This window comes from Lagenorhynchus albirostris, chromosome 8, assembly GCF_949774975.1.
Source record: "Lagenorhynchus albirostris chromosome 8, mLagAlb1.1, whole genome shotgun sequence".
NCBI classification, from domain to species: domain Eukaryota; kingdom Metazoa; phylum Chordata; class Mammalia; order Artiodactyla; family Delphinidae; genus Lagenorhynchus; species Lagenorhynchus albirostris.
The window spans coordinates 96,673,105-96,693,721 of NC_083102.1; the positions used below are offsets into that span (position 1 = coordinate 96,673,105).

A 20,617-nucleotide genomic window follows, 5' to 3' on the forward strand; every position below is an offset into this window, starting at 1 on the left:
GCTGGCGCTGTCGGCCAGCGAGTCACAGGTGACCATCCTTGGCTCAGGGAGCTGTTGCCTGTCCATTTACTTGACTGAATTAGCCTGAACCCGCCAAACCCTTGTTTGGCCATGCATGTGTTTTCCTTGGTCACTTGTTCCCTTGAATTTCACGTTTGTGGCAGTTAAAAAGCATTGTCAGTATCAGAACATAATGATATGGTTGTTTGTGACAGTGCTGGCATCTGACGTCCAGACCCGGCAGTCATTAGTTTATCAACTGTGATGGCCTTTGAGCCTGGGGTTTGGTCCATTCAAGAGGTGGCCAGAGGCTGCCCCGCCCGCTCCCCCGCGTGGCGTTTACATCAGGGTCCTTGGCAGGGCGCCCAGCAGAGGGTGGTGGTGGCTAGCAGGTGACATCATGTTCTAGACCAGGGTGCGTGATGCGGGTGGGTGGGGTTTGTTCCATAGCTAAGGTGGAGACGAGACAGCAGGGCATCTGAAGGGGACTTTGCACGAGAGAAAGTGGCCTGGCCAGTCCAGAACCCAGAGTCATAGAATTGAGCAGCTAGAATAAGCATTAGTAACCCTGGGGTTAAGCTTTGATCATTAGCTTCTTGAACAAATACGAGTATACCTACAGGTGCTTTTTAAGGTGTAAAAAGCTACACAAGTACAGGGCTGTCCTAAGTAAGTGCTCCCTACCTTTATAGGCAAGGAATGAGGCACAGAGAGCTGACGCGACTTCCCTGGCCCTCGCCCAGCCTGTGGGGGTCAGGACTGGGGCTCCCAACGCCCAGGAGCGGGCGGGCAGCAGGCAGGCCCACTCTGGTGGGCTCAGCCTGTGCGTGGCCCCGGTAGGTCACACGGTTGCACTGGCCTGCGTATCTGACACACATCGGGGGACTTTGAGACGGGGTGGGGAAGGGCGCTTGGTAGCAGGCTTGTGACCCCTCCAAAGCCAAACCCTTCGTGAGCAAGTCTCTGTCACGACCTTCACAGTCAGGAACTTGGCCCTGACACTCTTGCGATCTGCTGACAATCAACAGGGTAAAGTCTGCTTGCCTCACTGAACCACTGACGCCCACGTCCCCTGGTTAGCACTCCCACAGTCACTGAGGTCAGCGCCTTATCTGAGATGAGGACTCTGGACGGTCCACGGTCTTACAGCTGTCACCGCACCCACTGCTGCACCTGACACCCTGCCTAGCACAGCACTTAGCACCACACCTGACACCATACCTAGGACCACGCCAGACCGAGCACCTGGCATCCACCTCGCATCACACCTAACACTGCATCTGATACCACCCCTAGAACCACAGCTAACACCCCCCAGCACCACATTTGACATCCCAGGGAGCACAGCACCTAACATCACACCTGATACCAGCCCTACCACTGCACCTGACATTGCATCTGACACCAAACCTGTCAAGATGTTCGCTTTTGAAGGAGTCTGACCTGTCTGAACTTAACTCAGCAGGAGTGTTGAGCACTTACTATGTGCAAAGCACCGGACCCGCTTCCTTAGACGTTACAGAGAAGGGATGTGTTTGCAGCTTTGAAGAGCTCCCTCTAACTGGGGAGAAGAGGACTGGCGGCGGGCGGCAGGGAAAGCCCGTTGGGGCTGTGAGAAGCCTGGGAGGTGTATGGGGGAGCAGAGGAGCTAATGGCTTTTGAAAACAGACCTTCATGTACTACAGTTAAATGCTTTTAGTTATCTAAAATTAAATGTAAGAATTCTGGTTTCACTTCACCCAGAATGTTATACTTATTTGTACTTGAAATCTATCGTGTTTTGATTTAAGTCATTTCAGCAACAAGTTGATGGCCTTAAACCCATTCATGGGAGGTGGGTGGCCTGCCTATACCTCCGTTGACGGGCCAGGGCTGCTCGCCTCTATGGCACGGAGGCCGCGAAGCTCCACGTGCAGGGGGCATGTGGGACCGCACAGGCGTCCTCTTCTTGAAGTTTTCTCTTCCTTTGGGAAAGGGCCCACTGACCGGTCACTTCAGCCTCGTGGTCACCTGTCCCTGCAGCGGGTCTGCAGACACTTGGTTCTGACAGCAGGGAAGCCGCTGCCAGGGAGAGAACCGGAACTGGCAGCAGGTAGACATACGGGTAAACAAAGCCTCAAGTTCAGATGTGTGCAAACGAGGGCTGCGATTATCAGAGGGGGAACCCTCTCCGGATAGTGGCAGAGCCACAGGTTGAAGATGACGCGGGTCAGTGTGTGGAGAGGGGATGAGCGCCCCAGGCAGCAGGAGTGGGGGAGGTGCAGGCTACTACCAAACGAAGGTGGAAGCCAGTTCAGGTGTGGGGAGGGGAGGGGTGGAAGAGGCATCTTGGAGAAGATGCTGGAGGGAGAGAAGCTCTGCCTCTGAAGGGCGGTGAAACCTAGAAGCCAAAAAAAATGACCTTCATTTTCACAGCCTTTTTTTTAAATCAACTTTTTTTTGAGGTCTGACTTACGTGAAAATTTACCAGTTTTAAGCTGTGGTGCGAGGGTTTTGCAAAGTGTATGCCGCCAGGAACTTTCTGTCACCCACGTGTGCAAACTGATCGGATCTGGTGGAAGGGGGCTTGCTGTTTGTTGGGGTGGGCTCCTTGGGCGGGCCCTCATCTGAGTGCAGGTACCCACACCTGCCCAGAGCGTGCGGGGGAGGGCCTGCCGGAGCTGCAGGGAAGCGTGCGCAGCGGGGGTGAATTACGGGCCTGGAGGAAGCTGCATTCCTGGCATATTCTTTCCCAGTGTTTCCCAGCTCTCTGCAATACTGGTAGGAACCAGTTTTTTCTGACCGCCTCCAGCTTGAGCAGAATTTCAGTCTGTGTCGCTGTCCTCAGCCAATTGAAAATCACCTGGAGTTTTATCCCAAGCACAAAAGAAGGTCAGAGAGAGGAGGCCCGATGACTGCGATTTCCCTCCCCACCCCACTGCCACCCAGGGGCCTGGCCTGCGCCCTCCGGGTGTCAGCCCTGGAAATCCTTTGATTTTATTGTTTGCTGGCTTTGGCAAGGGTAATAAGCCAGCCTGAGAGACGCTGTTTATGTAAGGGTTGCTCTGTCTTACTTAACCTGATCAGTATCTCTGCCTGGTGACCACGCTGTCAGTCCTGCCTGCCTGAACCTCTCCCCAGGAGGCCGTAGTTGGCATTCCAGGTGCTTGGAACATCAGTGTGGTAACTACTCCTACCTCTGTGGCTGCCACTACTGTTCTTGTTATTCAAAGCTGATTTTTCTAAAGAGAGGTGAACTTGTGTTTTTTGCTATGCCTTTTGGCTCTGGGTCTGTCAGCAGCTGGTGCCCATCAGGGCGAGGGGTCGGCGTGCAGCCAGGGGACCCTCTCCATCCAAGGTCTTGTCGTTGGGCGACTGCCGCTGCATTTCTACACATGTGTTCATGCGTTCTGTGGGGAAGAAGACAGTGTTTAAGGCTTGAAGAAAGTTGGGATCCTGTGTGCTGCTCTCCAGAGGCTACTTGGTTTCAGGGTCATGCCCTGTCCTTCAGCCCCCCTGCAGCCCCAGGGTAAATGTCCAGAGCAGGACTTGGCATGGACACACGTAAGGGTGGGGACGCCAGTGCTAGAGCCCGCTGGGGGCAAAGCAGAAACTAGATGAGGTTTTACAAGGCAGGAACGGTGTGCTGTTGGTTCTTGCCGTGCAGGGCTGGGCTGACTCCTGCCGCATCCCCTACCCTATCAACGGGGCTCCTTTCAGTCCAGGCCCTCGGTTACTGGAGGTATGGGTGGGGGCCAGGGAGAGCCCTGGGCCAGAGCTGCTCCCAGAATGCGTGGAGCTTGCATGGCCTGCTGTACGAGCTCACAGAGTCAGAAATGTTTGGGGGTGTCCAGCGTGTCTGCTCCTTAGGCCTGTGTAAGGAACCAGGTGGGTGCCGAGCTTGGGGCCGCCTTACCTTGCCCAAGGCTGCTGATCCTGAGGCATCCTCTCCTTTCTCTCCCAAGAGTAAGTCGGTTGCTTTCTCTGGTGGGCATACTGCTTTTACCCCTGTTAGAGGACTCAGAGGGAGAGAATGGTCTTGGGGTTCCAAGCCCTGGGTGTAGAATGCCCCTGGTTGTCAGGTCACGTGATGCAAGGTGCTCTGCAGTCGGTGTTATGGCCTTTGCCAAAAGAGAACCCCAGAGCTCCCTTCTACCATCAGCTGACATGCTGAAAATTAACCAGAAAGGTAAACACAGTAAAACCTTGAATAGTGAGATATGTTAAAACATTTAAAAATTGTTATTGAGGTAGAATTCACATGTAAAAATTGTACAGTTCTGGTTTTTAGTATATTCACCGTGTTGTACTATCATCCCTAATAGTTTGATTTTTTTAAATTAATCTTTTTGAATACAAAAGGACTGTGTTCTTATTGTAGAATGATATAAACATTCTGGAAAGCTCCCCTCAGAAACACTTTTAGTGAGAGGCCGGGCTGCCTTGTGTGATGCTCCAGGCCTGTGCGCATCCCAGGGGTTTGTGACTGGCAGCAGCATGCAGCCATCTCTCGGACCGTCCAAGTCAGTACGTCTACATGTCATAAAGAGCCTGCCTGAAAAAGCCAGAAGACCTTCAGGCTTCAGGACCAGTCTCAGGGTTTCTGCCCAGACATAGATAGACCCATTCGATACCTGCCCAAGCTCCCAGACGAGCCCATCTGGACAACATCTTGGTAGCACTTAACTGGGAGGGCGAACAAAAGTCTAGTGAAGTTTCTCCTCTCCAGATTTTTCAAGAAGTCTAACCAGAGTTTATTGACAGAAGAATCTTGGAAACTGGAAAATTCATGGCAGAGAAGAAAGACAATGTTTTCATGTTTCTAAACTCTTTGAGTTTTAATATATATTTTTTGGCAATGGAATTTTATTAAGTCTTAGTTTCTCTGACCTCTAAAATTTTATTTTAAGCTTCACGTCTTTGTATGAGATAAACTATTATAGTTCACAACGTCTATGCAGATTATAAATTGAATCAGGGAATTCCCTGGGACTCCAGTGGTTAGGACTCCGAACTTCCACTGCAGGGGGCACAGTTTCGATCCCTGGTCGGGAAACTAAGATCCCACAAGCCGCACAACATGGCCAAAAAAAAAAAGAAAAGAAAAAATTGAATCAAATACAAAATAGCCAAAAATAATAGGAAGAGGAGTTAGTTCACATTAGCACAAAGGAAGTTGAAACCAGTAGTAATACCAGTTACTACCAGTAATGCCAACTGCCTACCAGATTGTGTGCTAAATGCCTTTAGTCTTTACAAAAACAACCTATGAAGAATATATAGATTTTTTTTGTCCTCATCTTACGGATGAAAGAACTGAGCACAGAAATTTAGGTTATTTGCCAAGATCTCAGAGCTCAGATTTAAGTTTCTGCCTCCGACTGCACACCCTGAGCCCTTAATGACAAGACTATTTCTGTAGGGGTCAGTGGGGACGCTTCAGGCTTCACAGGTCCAAGCTCCGGGCTGCCTCTTACATAAAGGCCTTGATTCTCTTTGGGTTTTTTTTGCTTTTGTTTTTAATATTTATTTACTTATTTGGTTGCGCCGGGTCTTAGTTGCGGCAGGTGGGCTCCTTAGTTGCGGCTCGCCGGCTCCTCAGCCATGGCGCACGGGCTCCTTAGTTGCGGCATGCAAACTCTTAGTTGCAGCATGCGTGTTGGGATCTAGTTCCCCGACCAGGGCTCGAACCTGGGCCCCCTGCGTTGGGGGCACAGAGTCTTAGCCACTGTGCCACCAGGGAAGTCCCCCTGATTCTGTTTTATGTCCGGCGAGAAAGCACAAGCAAGCAGGCCTGAGCTTCAAAAGCTGTGCCACGCCTCTGGGGTCTGGAAAGAGGATCTAAATGCACTCAGTTCCCCTGAGGAGGCCCAGTTGGGGTTTGAGGACCTGGGGCAGCTGCAGCCCTAGAGGCAGGAGGGCCACGAGCATTGGTCTTCCGGATGACTAGACAGGGAACAGATGGGGCAGGAAGGCCTCTGTTCACCTGCCTCCTGGGCTGCCTGCCATGGAAGCAGTTGGCACTCACAAGCCGGGCAGAGCTGCTCGGCCTTGGGCCTTGGGGGTTTTGATGGGAGGGCATCTGCGTCGTAGGGTTGGGGTGAGGAGGCGCATCTGAGGGAATGATGGAAGCAGGGGCCCAGCCTCTGAGAGAGCCACCCGCTGGGGGCAGAAGCAGGCTGTCCAGAGTAGGAAAAAGTTGACCCAACCAGGCTACTGGTAGATGGGCATAATCAAGGCTTACCTGCCAAGAACAGTTCTCTTTTTGGCTAAAAATGAGTCCTAGGCCTTAGGGGAGCAACGGAGTGACATGTGTGTTCCTTCTTTGTCTTCAGTCATGGGACATTTTTTTCCGAAACACCAACGCCGGAGCGCCCCCGGGCACCGCCTACCAGAGCCCGCTCCCCCTGAGCCTGGGCTCCCTGTCAGCTGTGGCCAGAGCGCAGCCCCTGGTGGAGGTTCAGCCCAACGTGGACAAGCTGGTGGAGGATCACCTGGCAGTGCAGTCTCTCATCAGGGCCTACCAGGTAAGGTGGCAGCGGCCAGCCATCCATGACAGAGTGCCCCGCTGACCCCATGAAGGTTGTCGCTTAACTTTCACCCCCACCAAACACTAGGCGCTCTCTCTCCCTGCTCTGGGCTGGAGGGAGGCAAAAATGACATATGACAAGAGAAAAGGAGCCCAGGCAGTCTTACCCTGTTTGAGCAGATCTTCTGCCACCTTTAGCACCTGCCCTTATTTCTTCCCATAGCTTGGCAAGAATGATTTGTGAGCAGGGAAACGCGGTCAGTGCCCGGGTGTCAGGGGAAGTGCCGATGCCCAGGAGGGAGCAGTGACCAGGAGGGGTGTGCTGCTCCCCTTCTCAGTTGCTAGGGCCCAAATGCAATAAGACAAAATGAACCTGTAGGGTTTGGGGACAGAAGCAGAGCCCATGGAAGCAGGGAGAGGCAGGTGAGGGGCAGCTGAGCCTGCAGAGGGGCCACCTCTCCAGGAGCATTCCAGTCAGTGGTCAGCCCCGTTGGAGGAGGCTCATGCAGAACCAAGGGCTTCCATGGCCTTTCTCAGAGCCCAGAAGCCCCTTCCAGGATATCCGCGTGGTGTGGAGAAGAGCCCAGAATTCAGACCTTACCACCTGGTCTGTGAGTAGTTCTCAGGAAGAAAGGAGGAGAAATCGGGCCCGGGGAGGCCCTTCTGGGAGCTCCCAGGACATGGGCTTCCCTGCTGCCTCTTCTGGCATTGCTGCAATGTAGCAGGGGTGCCACACCACAGAGTTCTGTCTCCGATGTTCTCTTTCCTGGAAATGGCCATGTGGACCGTTCCCTTCCGCCCACAGGGCCAGTTGCCACAGGTGTCAAGACAGGTAGCACAGGGTGGGTCTGTCCTGTTGGAGCCTGGCAAGTCAGGCTCTCTCCCCAGGGCAAATGACGAGACGCACACCGTTCACAGTGGGCGTTTCTGTAGAAGGAGGCACAGTTGGTGTGTGCTGACCACTGCCTGACTTATTCAGCCTCAGTCATTTCTGTTGGTCTTTAAGTGACTTCTCAGCAACTGCTCCCCTTCCCAAATTGTTAGCAAGAAACAGTGGATAAAGTATCCAAGACTTAAAGAAACAAAATTGGAAGGGATTTTACGTGTCTTTTTGCTTTTAAATGGTTCAGATCAGGCACTGAGGTCCCTGTTGTAGCTGTCTGCTGTTGTGCCCCCTGTGCCCTGACCCACGCAGCAGGGCCACGCCCACCCCTTCCTTAGGGACTTCGTGTTCTAAGCTGACTGGTCTTCGCACTGGTGCTAAAGTCCCCAGCATATCCCATTGCTGTTTATCCAGGAAAACTGTGAAGGATCCCGAGAAGTGGGTCCTTTTAGACTGCCAGGTTTATCAAAACCTGAGGAGCTTATCCCCTTTTTATAAAAGTGCATTTATGCACAATAGTGCTTTAAAACAAACTATTGTAACTCTTTTTACTAACTGACTTTGTTGTTTGGGTTCATTGGCACTCTCAGGGAAAGGTTTGACCAAGTGCAACTTTTACCCCTCGACACAGCCCACAGGACCTGCTTAATGACTGCTTGTATTATTGCTTCCAGGTCAGGGGTCACCACATTGCAAAACTTGATCCTCTCGGAATTAGTTGTGTAAATTTTGATGATGCTCCAGTAACTGTTTCTTCAAACGTGGGTGAGAATTAATCTGTAAACACTAATTTTAATGTAATTTTACTTTTTTTTTTTTTTTTACCCCTTCCCTCTTTTTTTTCTCCTGTCCTTTTGTGTGTGTCCTTCCCTCTCCATCGCTGGCCCATTCATAGATACGAGGGCACCATGTAGCACAGCTGGACCCCCTGGGAATTTTGGATGCTGATCTGGACTCCTCCGTGCCCGCTGATATTATCTCATCCACAGACAAACTTGGTGAGGGTCTGAGAGCGGCCAGCGCTGCGCTGCGTGGCTCCTCTCTCTGTGTCCCAGCCTGTGGCAGCCAGGACGTCCACAGGCGGAAGGGAAAGACTCTTAAGTTTCCTTCGTTCTGATCACTTGACATTTATCAGTCATGTAGCCTTAGTGTGTTTTGGGCAAGTTATTTTTATCTCAGCTTTTCAGCCAGATCGTATGAGCTCAATTATCTAAGTCTCAAAATTGGAAAGTAAAATTTGGGGGCAGAAAAGGTTTGTGGCACAGAGAAAAAGATGACCCACCCAGGCAGGCGGGTCAGAAGATATTCCAGAGACCAGCTCGTCTGGCTTCGGTTTCCAGATCTCAGGGCAGTGCTGCCCCAGACGGGGCACTGCTCAGGACCGTTGTCACACACTGTCTGCTCTGAAGCACGGTGTGGCCTGCCTTTGACAGGGTGAATTCCAGAGCAGGTGGTGCAGTTTGGGTGTCTCGATTCTCAAATGCCGGTGATCATACTGAGGAAACTTTGGAAGGCGTCCCCGCGGGCGCTTGTAGTCCCGCTCACCGTACCCTCTCTGTCTTGAGCAGAGGGGCGTGGCTGGGCTCACACCTGCGGTTGCTTTCTCAAGTTAACCTGTTCTAAGTCACCGTGCTGCTAACCTGTGCTGCAGAAATGACAACGTGACTAATTTTTAAATGGCCAGGTTGTTTTCGAGAAACACTGTGCATGCTAATAAAACTGATGATTACCTACCTGCCTAACGCTGCTCTTTGGGAGGGGATGAAATTTGCCTCCTGAATAACAGTCACTAACGCTTTGTGGTGCCCGAATGCCCTTAGAGGCGTGTCCGAGTTGTGACGTGGGAGGTCAGGCACTAGTCAGGTAAGGCTGGATTTCAAACAGTGTTGGCCCTGGGATTGCTGTTAGAGGTTCATCTCTGCTCCGTCTTCATTTCAGAAACACTCCTAGGTAATGCAGGGTTTCCTCTACTTTGTACCTGCACTTTTGGAAGAAAGATTAGAGAAGCCCTCCTGAATATGATTAAGTAGGGCCAGTTCAGATTGTCGGCAGGACGTGAGCTTAATCCTGCTACTTTACTGAGTGGTGACAACTGTGCACCCCAGAAGTGAGCTGCTCTTTGCAGTGTCCCCGAGGACACTTGGAGCTCCTTTCCTCTTCCTCGCCACTTAGTCCCCGCAGCACCCAGGCCCGACCCAACCTGTGCTCACCAGTGCTGAAGCCCCCTCGGCACCGTGAGTCCCCTCCAGGTCCAGGGCAGAGCACCCCCTCTACGTGAGAGGCCTGCGAGCCCCAGGGCACCAGCTGCCTGATGAGAGCTCAAGGCCCTGTGCCCTGGAGCTGTCTCTCCAGAAAAGGAGGACTGCAGAGCCAGCCCGGCCCAGGCCCAGGCCACAGAGCCTGGTGTTCCCATGCACAGTCAAGCATTTAAACAAGAAAGGCACAGGGGAGGTGGGGTCTCCTTCTCCCATCCGAAACTGCATCTCCCCTGTTCCTTGTGCCATCCCTGGTTGCTAGTTTCTTGGTATCAAAACGGACCTTTTTCGGTGGTTCCCAGCTCATTAGTACTGCCTGGGGAGCCTGGAGCTCTTCTCTGTCCCACGCAAGACTGCTCAGGGTGGGATGGCGCCCGCCGCAGCCCACAGGCACAGGTGGGGCTTTCTTGGAAGCGCCCCCCAGGCCATCCCAGCCCAGGAGTCTGTGAAGGGTGGGAGCCCCCAGGCCTGTTGATGCTGCCTGGCTCCTCAGTTCACAGCTCTCGTCAGGGGCAGGGGCAGAGGCAGGACCTCTGTCCTTCTTCCTAGTTCTTTCTTGGCCATCTCGGCCTTGCCTTACATTCTACTCGGGAATAGTGCCCCGAGTGTGCCCCTGTGAGGTTCTGCGTCAGCATGGCGAGGGTTATAAGCCAGAGACACACAGAGGTGGCCCAGAACTTCCTGAGCTCATTTGAGGAAGACTGGGCATCCTCCAGCTGGGAGCCCTTCAGAAACAGCAGGAGAAAGTTGGGCAGCAGACCCCTCCTGTGCAGGAGAAAAGGTCACTGCATCCCGAGAATTCAAAGTAGTGTGACATAAAAGTCATGATCAGTGGGGTTAGTGTAGGAAAGTTAGTCTTAAATTATCTCACCCTTGATGTATGTAGGTCTTTATGAAATCAACTGGTCCAACGTGACCGCTCTGTTCAGGGACACTGGACAGTCCCTAGAGCACTTTCCTGCCCACCATCTTATCCGAACCTCAGGGCCTGGGTTCGAGCCAGCTCCCTATGTGGAAGCCCAGCTCTGCCAGGACTAGCTGTGTGCCTCTGTCTCTGTCTCCTCGTCTGTTAGGTTGTTTCAGAATTAAATAAACTCCTGAGAATAGTGCCTGGAGCTTACTAAGCTCCATGAAGGTGTGAGCCACTGTGATTGTTAATAATCTTTTGAGATAAGCAGCTGCTGGTCTCTCTGGTAAAGATATATATTTAGAAACCAAGAAATGGAGCAAATAACCCAGAGTGGGTCCCACAGGAGTTGGTAGTAGTAAGGACTGGGCTGCACCCTGAGTGATGAGACAGGGTAGCTCCGGGGCAGGGACCTGCCAAAGCGGGGGGTCGGCGTGGCCCACGTGTTGGTCTGGGGTAAGTGAGTGACTGCAGTGGTGTCCTGTGTTGCACAGAAGCCTTCCCCAAGCCTGCGTCCCACTCGTAACACCTCTGAGCTGCCCTTCCTTTCTCCCGGTGGATGCGGCACGATTTCTCCATCCTCTTGTGGGGAAACCGAGGCCCAGGCGGTGATCACCCCTCAGGTATTTGAGCATTGTGCTGTTGCTGGAGCAACACGAGGGCCAGAGGAACAGCTGCGAGCCTTGGGTGAAGTCAGGAAGCCGTTCCCAAGGGCAGCGCTAGCCAGTGCAGGTCTGCAGGGCGAGTGGGGATGATGTCCCCTCAAAATTTTTTTAATAAGGTGGAAAATATGAAAAGTTTCCACTGAGTTCTTGCCCTTTTCTGACCAATTCTGAGAAGGTTGGGAAACGCTGGCCTAGGTTCCTTATGCTAACATCCTAGAAATACTCATGGCCCCTGCAGTCACTGGTAGAGAGTGTTAACAGGTAGACAGCCGACTTGGCCGACATGCTCCAGCTGCTGGATGGTCCTAGCATGTCAGGGTCACCGTGAGACACGTGCACACAGAACATACTGTGAATGCAACAGAAATATCATTAAGATGGTGGGGTTATCGATTATTTTGATTAAAATTTAACAATTAATGTTAGAACAGTTTCTCAGTTAGGTGTGGGTTATGGTCTAGAATTGTGCGGTGACTGCTTAGGAAAGGGGGGCCTTTTCCCAGAATGTGTTATGTTAGGAGCCAGGTTCCAGGTGTCCCCCAGAAGAGCATCTTGATTTATGTCGCGTCGGGTGGAGGAGAGTTGAGCTCCAACCTGGGATGCCTGGGCACAACATTCCACATTCCTCCCTAGGGAGAGGTGGGAAGTCTCCAGATGGGATCAGGTTTTCTAGCGAGGCCTCTCCTGGTTGGCCCTAAAGAAGGGTCAGCGTGCAGCTTTTGACAGCGAGTCCCTTGGGGTCGGGGTTGTTGCCACCTTAAGTAGAAACAAGTAAACTCCAGACAGCCTGTGCGCTCTTCCCCCTCCAGGCTGCAGTCCTGCGCTGGCATGCAGTCCTTGCTTCGCTGGGGTGAGGACGGGGCGTGGGGCAGTCTTGTTTCTGGCCTCAGCAGAGCTGCCCTTGGCTGGGTGGGGACATGGTGAAAGTTCTCATTAGCTCTTGCCCTCCATTTCCTCTCCTCTTCCAAGGGCAGCATTTGAGTTAGATTCCAGCTTAAAAGTGCCATCGTCTGTGGTTTCTGTATAAATTCTATAGTATAACTATTCACAGTGACAAAATGATTGAAATTTACTTAAATGTGAGACTTAAACATAATTAAAGGAGAACTCAAATTCTGTAAATAGAGAGGAAGGCGTGAAACTTCTGTTTACCATTAGTGTTTGCAAATTGTCAGTCTTAGGAAATGAGCTTGAGTTAAATAGTTAAAAGGGCAATTCAAAAGTCCAAATGATGGCAACATTTTAGCTACTTCATGTCCAGCACAGCAGGACATGAAGTCTCCCCACCCTTCTGACCTTCCAGAGCGTTCTTTCTGGTTGAGTTTTGCCCCCTTGATGGCTGGGAAGAATGAGCTAAAAATAGAGTTGAATTTTAATCTGCTTTCATAATTTCAGAACAATAGAGGGCAGTTTACTTAGCATTTATTGGCAGCTGTGTGCAGTGAGTGTGTGGTGCCACCAGACCACTGAGTGAAGAGTTGGGATCAGGTTCCCCAAGTGACTCAGGAGGGCAGGCCAAGCTAAGGTCATTGTGGGTACCTCCCCCTGCAGGGGTGTCCTCCGTCCTGGATGCCCAGGAACTGGCAGACCAAGGCACATCCCTGCTTCTTGCCGGCTATGCTTCACTTAGGAACAACACGGCCAAATCTCAGCCGTTCTCTGTCTCTCCAGCAGAGCATCTTGTGCTCATCAAGAAGTAATTTTTTAAAATGTTTTAAAGTGCTCAGGTGCTGGGAATCCCTTGCGCTTTCTGTAAATGACAACCAGAATATCTGTTCTCTTTCCATTCTCCTTCGGTTTGTGTCTTTTCTTTGTATTTTATTTTAAAAATATCCAAAAAGTGCAGATAAGAATAAAAGCATCCACGTATCCAGTACCCAGGGTGAACAAATGTAAACATTTTACCATATTGCCTTTAGATTTTTTTTTTAGTTTTATTTCATTATTTTTTGGCTGCGTTGGGTCTTTGTTGCTGCGTGCGGGGTACTCTTCATTGCGGTGCGCGGGCTTCTCATTGCGGTGGCTTCTCGTTGCAGAGCACAGGCTCTAGGCGCGCGGGCTTCAGTAGTTGTGGCACATGGGCTCATTAGTTGTGGCTCACGGGCTCTAGAACGCAGGCTCAGTATCGTGGCGCACGGGCTTAGTTGCTCTGCGGCATGTGGGATCTTCCCGGGCCAGGGCTCGAACCCGTGTCCTGTGCATTGGCAGGCAGATTCTTAACCACTGCGCCACCAGGGAAGTCCCTAGATTTTTTTTTAACAGATGCACGTTTGCAGTTCCCTTTGAGGCTGGCGGCGGGTGGGGAGGTGGCAGGGGAGGTGGGGAGATAGTCCCACAGGCAACTCTTATGGCTCCTTGGCATGGTCGTATGTCTTGATTATGAGGATTGAAGGAAAAAAATGAAGAGTCTTCATCCTTGCCTTAAGCAAAGCATCCATGCTTTTGTGTAGGACCTGGACGTTCCATTGTCTTGAGAGCCACTGGCTCTGAGGTCTTTGGTAGGTGCTGCCATCCTCGAGGGCGAGGAGGAGAGCTTTATCCACTCAGAGCAGGCATCTCCGTCCTCTCTGAGTCAGAGCTCTTGCCATCAGCGTCCAAGGATGCATTGGCTGGCCTTCCTCTCTACTCCCAGGGCAGGGAGCAGCCACAGTGCCAGTGACCATGCTCTGACCCCTCAGTCATCAGGCCCACCCTCCCAGGGAACCAGCGTCAGGAGGCATTTTGTGTGTCCAGATCAACATCTTGATTTTCACTAGCGCCAGGCAAGCTTCCAGGTGTGAGGCAGGAGTGTGTGCAGCTGTGCACGTGTGTGGCTCTCAGCCTGTGTCCTCAGCAGCTGAGTTCCTCCATCCTGGTTCTACCTTCTTGAGAGGGGAGACCAAGGACCTACCTTCTACTCTTTAGAATCCAGCAGGAGCTTGAGGTTTTGGGTCTAGTCTGCTGCCTAGTGCTCCAGTTCTGAGGAATGGGACACAAACATTAGGCTTTTTCATTTTCTTTTCCCCAGTTTTTTCATCCCAAAGCAGTCTGGACTGGGTGGATTTGACTTCCCAGGAGAGCTCTGTGTCGGCCACTTGTTCAGGATGGGGAAATGAGGAGGCCTCAGCTGCCACCACACGGTGGCTTCTCGGTCTCAGGGAGCGGCCTTTCCCTCCTTCAGATTCACCTTATTCCAGCTGTTCATGAACCGTTTCCATGTTTATCAGACCACATATCCCCCCTCCCTTGTTCTCCTTCAGTGTCTATGTCTGTGTGACAGTGTTTGTGCTACCTGTTCCTGCGGTAATGGTGTAGGGTTTTGGGTGTTTGGGGTTTTTTTAAACTAACTCGCCTGTCTTTTTCCCTCTGCACTCACCCATGCTATCCCACTCTGCCTCTCAGATCTTGCAGTTTTCAAGGAACGACTTCGAATGCTAACAGTAGGAGGTATGAAAATAACGAGCCTTTCACTTTTCTGGAGCTGAGGACTTCATTTGAGCAGGATGTGCAGCTTTCCCCAGCATGCAATTTGGGGAAAGTTGACACAACTCTGTCGAGTGTTCTGAAGTTTGTTAATTGTCTTGAGATATGTTTTTCCTGTCATATAGCTGTTATCCAACAGGTAGAGCTACTTACCATGTCATATTAGCTTCTGTCCATTTGTGTTCTGAAGAGCATTTTCACCTCCACGTGTCCACCATCGCTTCGCTGGGCTTCCATCTTTAGCGTAGGCTGTCTTTAGCTCCTGCTGTAGCCAGCGGGGACCTGAGGCCACACTACATTCTGCATGTTGGCACGTCGTTTCCTCCACATCCTGCACTGTGCCTCTGACTGGACTCTGGATTCTTTCAGATTCTGCTTCCTGGGCATTTTTTCCCTTTTGATCTTCCCATGTTTGAAGGACAACTAAAGTACTGATAAAACGTTACTTAATGAAGTAAGGAGTCCTTAATGACCCTTGGTTCTGGGCAGAGCACCTTTGAAGAATCCAGAGTGGGGTGCCGGGGGTCATCTGCCTGCTGTCACTCACCACAGTGGCCAGTCTTCCTTCCATGCCAGGTGTCACTCAGAAGTTCTCTTTTCCTCCATCTTATCATGTCTGTGAGACTCTAGTTTTGATTAAACTTTTCATTTTGAAATAATTGTATGCAGTTATGAAAAATAACAGAGACATTCTCATATGCCTTTCAGCCAATTCCCTCAGTGGTACCATCTTGTAAACCATAGTACATCACACCAGGATACCGACACTGACAGCAGTCAAGCCACAGGGGTCTACATCACTCCAGCGGCCATTCCTGCTGCCCCTCTGTAGCCACACTTACTCCCCTTCTACCCCACCCCCATGTTTGACCCCTGGCAACCACTGTTCTGTTCTCCATTTCTATAATTTTGTCCTTTCAAGAATGTTTTACAAATCACAATATGTAACATTTTGGAATTGGCATTTTTCAGTCAGCATGCTTTTCTAACACTAATTTTTTCCTTCTTAATTGCTGAGTAGCATTCCTTGCCATAGGTGTCCCAGAATTGTTTTAACCATTTACTCACTGAAGGACCTTTGTGTTGTTTCTTCTGTTCTTCAGCTAATAGGGTCTTTTACAGAGCAAAAGTTTTAAACTCTATAGTCCAGTGTATCAATTTTCCCTTTTATGGATCATGTTTTTGGTATCAAGTTTAAGAACTCTTTTCTTAGCTCTAGATCCTGAAGATTTTCTCCTGTATTTTTCTAAAGGTTTTATAGTTTTGCATTTAACATTTAACTCTGTGATCCATTTTGAGTTCATTTCTGTATAGGATATGAAGTTTAGATCAAGGTTTGTTTATTTTTGGCCTGTGGATGTCAATCACTCCAGCACCATTAACTGAAAAGTTTGTCTTTCTTATCATTGAATTGCTTTTATACACTTTTATCAAAAATCAGTTGGACTGATTTATTCAGTGGGTCTGTTTCTGGGTTCTCTATTCTTTTAATAGGTGTGTCTCTCCACCAGTACCACACTGTCTTGATTACTGTAGCTGCTGAACTTTATTTTCCTTTTCCAGAATTGCCTTGGCTGTTCTAGGGCCTGTCTCTTTCCATGTAAATTTTAGAATAAGCTTGTCTACATTTACAAAAACTCTTGCTGACATTTTGGTAGGAATTGTGTTAAACCTATATAGATGAATTTAAGGAGAATTGACATCTTTACTATGTTGCCCTTCAATCCATGAACATAGTATGTCTCACTTATTTAGATCTTTGATTTCTTTCATCAGCTTTTTGTAGTTTTCAGCATACAAATTCTGTACATGTTTTGTTAGATTTACATGTCAGTACTTCCTGTTTTTAAAAAAAATTTAGTGTCCATCTATTCATTACTAATATCTTGAAGTACAATTGATTGTTTTTATGTTGTGTCCTGTGACCTTGCTGAGCTCACTTATTCTAGGATTTTTTTTTTTTAGTAGATTCTTTAGAATTTTGGGGGTAGACAATCATCTCACTTGAAAATAGGAACAATTATTTCTTCGTTTCCAATCTGTTTGCCTTTTATTTCCTTTTCTTGCCCAATTGCCCTGGTTGGACCTTCCAGTACCATGTTGACTAAGAGGCATAAGAATGAACATCCTTGCTTTGTTCCTGATCAATGGTGGATTACATCGATTGATTTTCAAGTATTGAACCCAACTTACATATACTGCTGGAATAAACCTCAATTGGTCATGGTATATAATTCTTTGTGCATATTGCTGCATCTATATATATATGTATTTGTATCTGTATTCATAGGGAATATTGGTCTGTAATTTTTTTTTTCTGACTGTCTTTGTCTGCTCTTGGTATCAGGGTAATTCTAGCTTTGTAAAATAAGCTGAGAAGTTTTCTTCCTACTCTAATTCCTGAAAGAGACTGTGTAGAGTTGGTGTTAATTCTTCTTCAAACATCCAGTAGAATTCCCCAGCAAAACCATATGGGTTTGGATTTCTTTTTCAGAAGCTTTTTATTTATGAATTCGATTTCTTTAAAAGTTAGAGCTATTCAGATTATCTCTTTCATAGTGGGTGGGTAACAGCAGTTTGTGTTGTTCTAGGAATGGTTTGTTTACATCTGAGTTGTCAAGTGTATGTTGTTCATAGTATTCCCTTAGTATCTTTTTGATATCTGCAGGGTCTGTATTGATATCCCCTTTTATTCCTGATACTGGTAATTTGTGTCTTCTCTTTTTCTGTTAGTCCTTTTAGAAGTTTGTCAATGTTACTGATCTTTCCAAAGAACCAGCTGTTTCATTGATTTTTCTGTTTTGCTGTTTTCAATTTCATTGATTTCTGTTCTTATCTTTATTTCCTTACTTCTGCTTTCTTTATATTGTTTTTTTTTTCCTTCTTTTTCTAGGTTCTTGTGGTAAGATCTTATAGATTACTGATTAGAGCCTTTTCCTCTTCTCTAATGTTTGCATTTACTGCTATAAATTTCCCTGTCAGAACTGCTTTAGCTGTCCTACAAACTTTGACATACTGTATTTTCGTTTCCATTCAGTTCAGTGTATTTTCTGATACCCCTTAATATTTCTTCTTTGACTCATGGATTATTTAGAGGGTGTTGTTTAGTTTCCAAGAATTTGGAGATTTTCCTTTTATATTTCTCTTATTGATTTCTAGTTTGATTCCATTGTTGTTGGAGAATATACTCCATATAATTTCAGTTCTGCTAAATTTTTTTGTTTTTGGCTTCATCGAGCCTTAGTCGCAGCACGCGGGATCTTTTGTTACAGCGCGTGGGCTTCTCCAGTTGCATCGCACTGGCTTCTCTCTAGTTGCAACGCACAGGCTTAGTTGCCCCATGGCATGTGGGATCCTAGTTCCGCGACCAGGGATCGAACCCACATCCCCTGAATTGGAAGGCAGATGCTTAACTACTGGACCACCAGGGAAGTCCCTCAGTTCTGCTAAATTTGTTGAGGTGTTTTTATGGCCCACTATGTTGTCTGAATTGGCATTTGTTCCATGGACATTTGGAAAGAATGCATACTCTGCTGTTGTTTGGTGAAGTGTTCTATAAATGTCCATTAGATCCTGTCAGTTATAGAGTCTTTCTATATCTTTGGCAACTTTCTATCTACTTTTTTAGTCGATTATTGAGTGAAGGGCTTTGAAGCCTCCAGACGAACTGTGGGTTTGTCTATTTTTCTTTTCAGTCCTCAGTTTTGGTGTTTTTTTCCCACATATTTTGCATCTCTGTTGTTTGGTGCACGCACATTTAGAATTGCTATGTCTTCTGGGTGGATTGATCTTTTTATCATACAATGTCCCTCTCTGTCTCTAGTAATTTTCTTTGCTCTAATATATATTTTATCTGATGATAATATAGCTACTCCTGCTTTTGTTGGACATGTTTTACATGACATATCTTCTTCCATCCTTTTACTTTCAGTCTGCCTAAATCACTGTATTTGAAGTCAAGCATATAGTTGAGTCCTGTTTTTTTAATCCACTCCGTCAATCTCTGTCATTTAAGTAGTATATTTAGACCATTTATATTTAATGTAACTATTGATATGTTAGGGCTTAAATCTACCATTTTATCCTTCATTTTGTTTGGCCCTATTCATTTCTCTGCTTTCTTTTCCCTGACTTCCTCTAGGTTTTTAAACCTATACTTTAAAATTCCATTTTTATTTATGTATAGTCTTTTTGATCATCTCTCTTTGTGTTTTTAGCCTTTTTAGTGGCTGTTTAGGTGTTATATCACTACATAACTTATCACAATCTAATGGTGTCATCATTTTACCAGTTCAAGTGAAGTGTACTTACCTCCCTTTACATCCCTTCCTTCTCTCCATGTAAAATATATAGTTATCTTAAACATTTCCTCTACATATGTTTAGAACTGCATCAGATAATATTACAAATTTTGCTTCAATCATCAAACATAATTTAGAAGACCCACGAGGAGAAGGAAAGTCTTTTATTTACCTGTATTTTTTAGTTCCATGTTCTTTCTTCCTTCCTCCTGTCTGATTCCTTCTGGTATCATTTCCTTTCTGTTTACAACTTCTTTTAGCCATTCATTTAGGATGACACATTCTCTTAGTTCTCTTCATCTGAAAATGTTTTGATTTCTCCTTCATTCCTATAGGATATTATCACTGTATATAGGATTCTGGGGAAACAGTTCTTTTCTTTCAGCTCTTGGTAAGTGTGGTCCTACTTCCTTCTGGTCTCCATGGCTTCTGTTGAGAAATCCTCTATTATTTTGTCCTCTGTTGTTTTGTCCTCTGTTGAGAAATCCACTGTTATTTGAGTTGTTTTGCCCTCTAGGCAAAGTGTCACTATATTCTGGCTGCTTTCAAGATTTTTTGTCTTTAAATTCAGAAGTTTAATTGTAACATATTTTGACATGGATTTCTTTGGCTTTATTTTGTGAGCTCACTGAGTTTCTTGAGTCTGTGGAGTAAGTCTTCTGCCATATTTGGGAAGTTTTCAGCCTCCCGCTTTCTCTTCTCCTTCTGGGATTCATCAACACAACTGTGAAATCTTTTGTTACAGCATCACACGTCCCTAGGACTTTCTTCCGTTTTTTTTCCCCCAATCTGTTTTCTCTGTATTCTTCAGGTTGGTTGATTTCTGTTGTTCTCCCTTTAAGTTCACTGATCCTCTGTCCTCTGATAATGCCATTGAGCCCGTTTACTAAGTTTTAATTTGGGTTATTATATTTTGCAGTTTCAAAATTTCCCATTTGGTGCTTCTTTGTATCTTAATTTTTTGCAGAGACTTTCTGTGTCTTTGCTGAGACTTAATTTTTTTTTTCATGTCTCTCTCATGTTTTAATTGCTCACTGAAATCATTTGATAATGGCTTCTTGAGAATCTTAGATAATTCTAACATCTTAATGTCTATTGATTATCTTTTCTCGTTCAATCTGACATATTCCTGGTTCTTGTTATAAGTGATTTTTCTTTTTTTTTTAACATTGAAACCAGGACATTTTGGGTACTATGAGATGGGATCTTGTTGAAATCTTTGTTATAGGAAGGCTCCTCTGAACACTGCTCTGGTAGGGAGGGGCCCACCTAGTTACTCCCCGGTGGAGATGGACATTCTGGGCCCCAAAGTCTCTGTTAACATTAGGGTGGGGGAGTGGGCTAGTGCATTACCTCCCAGAGGGAATGAAAGTTTGGGCCTCCTCTTGGGCCTTCTTTGAAACCTTTGGGTGGGGTCAGAGGTCAGAGTGCACTGCAGCCTGACAAGGGTGTTGATGGGGCTGCAGTGTGTTCCATATGTTTGGGTGGAACAGAGCAGTTACAGTCTAAAAGTTTTCTGTCTTGCGAGGCTGCCTTTCTCCTGGTCCTTTAAAGAGAGCAGCTTTTGTTGGGGCTTTTTCTGTCTACACCTGTAGAAGTTTCCACATTCTTTGCTCCAGGTCTGGGATATGGGAGC

At 47.7% G+C, this 20,617-nt stretch overlaps 1 protein-coding gene across 5 annotated transcripts in view; it reads left to right on the forward strand.

Moving 5' to 3' along the window:
• OGDH (oxoglutarate dehydrogenase) overlaps positions 1–20,617 on the forward strand; it is a 76,969-nt gene that overhangs the window by 21,980 nt on the left and 34,372 nt on the right. For 2 of the 5 annotated variants that reach the window (XM_060157438.1, XM_060157439.1), the window contains exons 3-5: positions 6,315–6,506; positions 8,287–8,389; positions 14,600–14,644. In XM_060157438.1, coding sequence (XP_060013421.1) covers positions 6,315–6,506; positions 8,287–8,389; positions 14,600–14,644 — 340 coding nt within the window. Of the gene's footprint in view, positions 1–6,314; positions 6,507–8,065; positions 8,157–8,286; positions 8,390–14,599; positions 14,645–20,617 lie in introns of those variants that run through there. The other 3 variants (XM_060157441.1, XM_060157440.1, XM_060157442.1) reach the window with 3 other exon arrangements.